Here is a 5264-nt window from a genome sequence, read left to right as displayed (position 1 = left end):
AGCATGTGCTGTTTTAAGTAAAAGTAGAAACGATCAAATGTTTGTCCCACATACAGGATGTTATTATTATTATTATTATTATTATTATTATTATTATTATTATTATTATTATTATTATTATTATTATTATTATTATTATTATTATTATTATTATTATTATTATTATTATTATTATTATTATTGTTGTTGTTGTTGTTATTATTATTATTATTATTATTATTATTATTATTATTATTATTATAACCTCTAACAAAAACAAAAATCATGATTTAAACATAAAACTACAGCACTACAGCAGCTAATGAAAAACTTGTGAGTATAAGACCTGCAGAGACGGCAACAGTTACATGTTTACATGAGTGTAACTGTGAATGAATGATTTCATCTGCTTTGTAACAAGTTTTGTGATGTAAAAACTAATATATCAGTCTCAATAAGTTCTGTGTATCACCATAAATGTTTATGACACAATTGATGATGTGATTACATTTGACACATCAGCACATCTTTGTTTTATTACCAGTCAGGGTTTACAAACACTGCTACAAATTCCAACTGTACTGTTCATCAGAAAATGATATTTCTGTTAAACTAAAATAGAAGGCAAGGTAAAGTGCTGCTGGAAGGACTTACAGCTGCCCCCAAAAAACCTCACAACCTCAGCACAATAACTCAAAATAACTGTAATAACCAAAAAAAAAAAGTTAATTTCAAACAACACAATAAATAAATATAGTTTATAATTTTTTCATTGATAATATTTTTAATAGAAATGTTTTCTATCATGTTTAAATAAAGTGCACACATCAAAACAAACCCTGTGTATATGTGTGATTAATAGTTAGTTATTTCACTGATTTAATAGTTTACAGTGAAATGTTTAACAACCTACAGAGCTTGTTTCCAGGCAGATCTGTATTCTGCAGATAAAATGACACCAGTACAACACTGATGTTTTATAGTTTGGATTCTATGCAAACTCAGTGAACTGTTTGGTCAGTCAGTTATAAAAACCTCACACAGACGTCAGTGGAGTTCACAGCACATCAGCATCAACATAAACCATGTTCTCTGTAGCTCTGCTGCTGCTGTTGGCAGCTGGATCCTGTGAGTCTCTTTGAATTTGTCCTCGTTCATAACTGGTTTGTAAGTTTAACTTGTTAACTTTTTAAAAATTATTTTAACAGATGTGAAGTGTGAACAGTTGACACAGCCAGACTCTGTGACTGTGCAGCCAGGTCAACATCTGTCCATCAGATGTCAGGTCTCTTATTCTATGAGCAGCTACTACACAGCTTGGATCAGACAACATGCAGGAAAAGGACTGGAGTGGATTGGGAGCAAATATACTGGAGAGGCATACTACAAAGATTCACTAAAGAACAAGTTCAGCATTGAATTAGAACCTTCCAGTAAGACAGTGACTCTAAATGGACAGAATGTGCAGCCTGAAGACTCTGCTGTGTATTACTGTGCCAGACACTCACAGTAACACAAACCATCAGTAGAGCTGAACAAAAACCCCTCAGTGTGTGAACACTTGTTACATGAAGCCACTAGAGGAGGAGCCTCAGACCATGAAGGATATAAAGACAGAAAGAATCTTGTGACCGTGACTCTAAATGGACAGGATGTGCAGCCTGAAGACACTGCTGTGTGTTACTTTGCCTACGTGTCACAGTAACTAAAAACATAATTAGATCAGAAATAAAAACCCTCAGTGTTGTAACATGAATCCACCAGAGGAGGAGCCCTAAGACCTCAGATGATTTAATGACAAACACAGGTTTCTGTTAATGCTTTGACTGATAACAGCTGTGCCACAAGTTGGATCAGCAAATATATATATGAATGAAAATGCCATTATGTGGAAGTTGGTACTCATTGATGCAAATCACCAATAAAAAAAGTTTAAAACCATTGTTTCAAATCAAAAAACACATCATGTCTCCTAATGATTTTTTTTTGGTGCAAAGTAAAACATCAGAGCTCAGACTTGATTCCCGACTATTGTCTTACTGTGAATTGTAAACGTGTGAGTTGTCACATCTCATTGTGCCTCTGTTTTGAGGAGGAGTCAATGCAAAACTCAGATGTCTGTTACAATTTATCTGTCTGCAGACAGGATGACAGAGGACAGTGGACATCAAGTTTAACATGATGGACTGTAGGACAGTGTTGCTTTTAGCTCTCTGCTGGACAGGTGAAAATATTCATTCATCCTGAGATAAATCTGTCTTCAGCTGCCAGTTACACTATGTGACTAACTTATTGTTTGTGTTCACAGGTGTTGATGGTCAGACTCTGACTGAATCTGATCCAGTGGTTAAAAGACCTGGAGAATCCCACACACTGACCTGTACAGTCTCTGGCTTCACAATCAGCAGCTACTATATGAGCTAGATCAGACAGGCTCCTGGAAAAGGACTGGAGTGGATCGCCACGCATGATAGCGGTAGAAGTAGCACCACCAAATACTACTCACAGTCAGTAAAAAGCCGGTTCACCATCTCCAGAGACAACAGCAGACAGCAGCTATATCTGCAGATGAACAGTCTGACAACTGAAGATTCTGCTGTTTATTATTGTGCTCGAGGCCACAGTGACTGAAGTTGGTTATGCAGCTGCACAAAAACCTACATTAGTTCTTCCTTAGGACAAAAAGACAATGTTATGTAGAAAACAAATAAAGTTCAGTATAGCATCTTTACTTTATAGTTTGACAAACCATATCTGGTTGATGTTTCTTAATGTTCTTATTGAATAATGTGTATGATCACTGGTCTGATTTACAGCTCAAATTATAAAACAACACAGCAATGATTCATTCAAAAACATGAATTGTCTTTATCCATTCATTCATTGCCCATAGCAGAATCCTTATTTCATTATATTCTGTGACTTTAAATCAAATATTATTACACATTTTCTATCTTTGTTCTTTGTCCACTAGCAGTTACTTTACTTTCTAGTTTGTTGTTGATAATGAATCATAAAATATGACTTCTTCTGTTATAACCAGTCAATGTCCTTCTCTATGCAAAGTGAGCTTCCTCCCAGTCTGCTATAAAGACTTGATATCATGCTGTCAGTTGCAGCAGAAGAAGAGAAGCTCCCATCAGATCACCTTCAATAGCAACCATGTTCTCTGTAGCTCTGCTGCTGCTGCTGGCTGCTGGATCCTGTGAGTCTCACTGAGACACAGACACTGACAGTATCATCACAGCACATTATTACACTGATTCAATGTTCAACATGTTTGTCTGCATAGGTGTGAAGTGTGAACAGTTGACACAGCCAGACTCTGTGACTGTGCAGCCAGGTCAACGTCTGTCCATCACCTGTCAGGTCTCTTATTCTTTGAGCAGCTACGGCACACATTGGATCAGACAACCTACAGGAAAAGGACTGGAGTGGATTGGATTCATGTGCTGGATGCACCCTAGTGTACAGTGATTCACTGAAGAACAAGTTCAGTGTTACCGTAGACTTTTCCAGTAAGACAGTGACTCTAAATGGACAGAATGTGCAGCCTGAAGACTCTGCTGTGTATTACTGTGCCAGAGACTCACAGTAACACAAACCATCAGTAGAGCTGAACAAAAACCCCTCAGTGTGTGAACACTTGCTACATGAAGCCACCAGTAAAAAGCCGGTTCACCATCTCCAGAGACAACAGCAGACAGCAGCTGTATCTGCAGATGAACAGTCTGACAACTGAAGATTCTGCTGTTTATTATTGTGCTCGAGATTCACAGTGACTGAAGTTGGTTATGCAGCTGTACAAAAACCTACATTAGTCCTTCTCTTCATGATAGAGAGACAACACTAACTCAAAAGACTGTCTTAGTTCAGGGTTGAAGGACAATTCAGCATGTGCTGTTTTAAGTAAAAGTAGAATCCATCAAATGTTTGTCCCACATACAGGATGTTATTATTATTATTATTATTATTATTATTATTATTATTATTGGTGTTGTTGTTGTTGTTGTTGTTGTTGTTGTTGTTGTATTCTCTAACAAAAACAAAAATCCTGACTTAAACATAACATATCTGCACTACAGCAGCTAATTAAAAACTTTTCTGTTGACAACTGACTGAGTCTAAACCAGTGAGTATAAGACCTGCAGAGACGGCAACAATTACATGTTTACATGAGTGTAACTGTGAATGAATGATTTCATCTGCTTTGTAACAAGTTTTGTGATGTACAAACTAATATATCAGTCTCAATAAGTTCTGTGTATCAACATAAATGTTTATGACACAATTGATGATGTGATTACATTTGACACATCAGCACATCTTTGCACTGCTAAAAATTTCAACTGTACTGTTCATCAGAAAATGATTTTTCTGTTAAACTAAAATAGAAGGCAAAGTAAAGTGTTGCTGGAAGGACTTACAGCTGCCCCCAAAAAACCTCACAACCTCAGCACAATAACTCAAAATAACTGTAATAACCAAAAAATAAAAAATATGTTAATTGCAAACAACACAATAATTAAATCCAATTTCTGTCATTGATAATATTTTTGATATAATTGTTTTCTATCATGTTTAAATAAAGTGCACACATCAAAACAAACCCTGTGTATATGTGTGATTAATAGTTAGTTATTTCACTGATTTAATAGTTTACAGTGAAATGTTTAACAACCTACAGAGCTTGTTTCCAGGCAGATTTTTATTCTGCAGATAAAATGACACCAGTACAACACTGATGTTTTATAGTTTGGATTCTATGCAAACTCAGTGAACTGTTTGATCACTCAGCTATAAAAACCTCACACAGACGTCAGTGGAGTTCACAGCACATCAGCATCAACATAAACCATGTTCTCTGTAGCTCTGCTGCTGCTGTTGGCAGCTGGATCCTGTGAGTCTCTTTGAATTTGTCCTCGTTCATAACTGGTTTGGAAGTTTAACTTGTTAACATTTTAAAAATTATTTTAACAGGTGTGAAGTGTGAACAGTTGACACAGCCAGACTCTGTGACTGTGCAGCCAGGTCAACAACTGTCCATCAGATGTCAGGTCTCTTATTCTATGAGCAGCTACTACACAGCTTGGATCAGACAACCTGCAGGAAAAGGACTGGAGTGGATTGGGAGCAAATATACTGGAGCTTCGTACTACAAAGATTCACTAAAGAACAAGTTCAATATTGAATTAGAGACTTCCAGTCAGACAGTGACTCTAATTGGACAGAATGTGCAGCCTGAAGACTCTGCTGTGTATTACTGTGCCAGACACTCACAGTAA

General features: G+C 36.5%; 1 gene segment (V, D, J or C); it reads left to right on the top strand.

The window, feature by feature from the left end:
- Positions 1-3141: 3141 nt before the first annotated feature.
- LOC137100116 (Ig heavy chain V region 5A-like) lies at positions 3142-5264 on the top strand. The segment is given in 3 exon segments: positions 3142-3184; positions 3272-3343; positions 4960-5264. Coding segments are annotated over 3 exon segments (420 nt in total).

This window comes from Channa argus, chromosome 15 (assembly GCF_033026475.1).
Source record: "Channa argus isolate prfri chromosome 15, Channa argus male v1.0, whole genome shotgun sequence".
NCBI lineage: Eukaryota > Metazoa > Chordata > Actinopteri > Anabantiformes > Channidae > Channa > Channa argus.
This window is presented reverse-complemented; position numbering and strand designations above follow the sequence as displayed.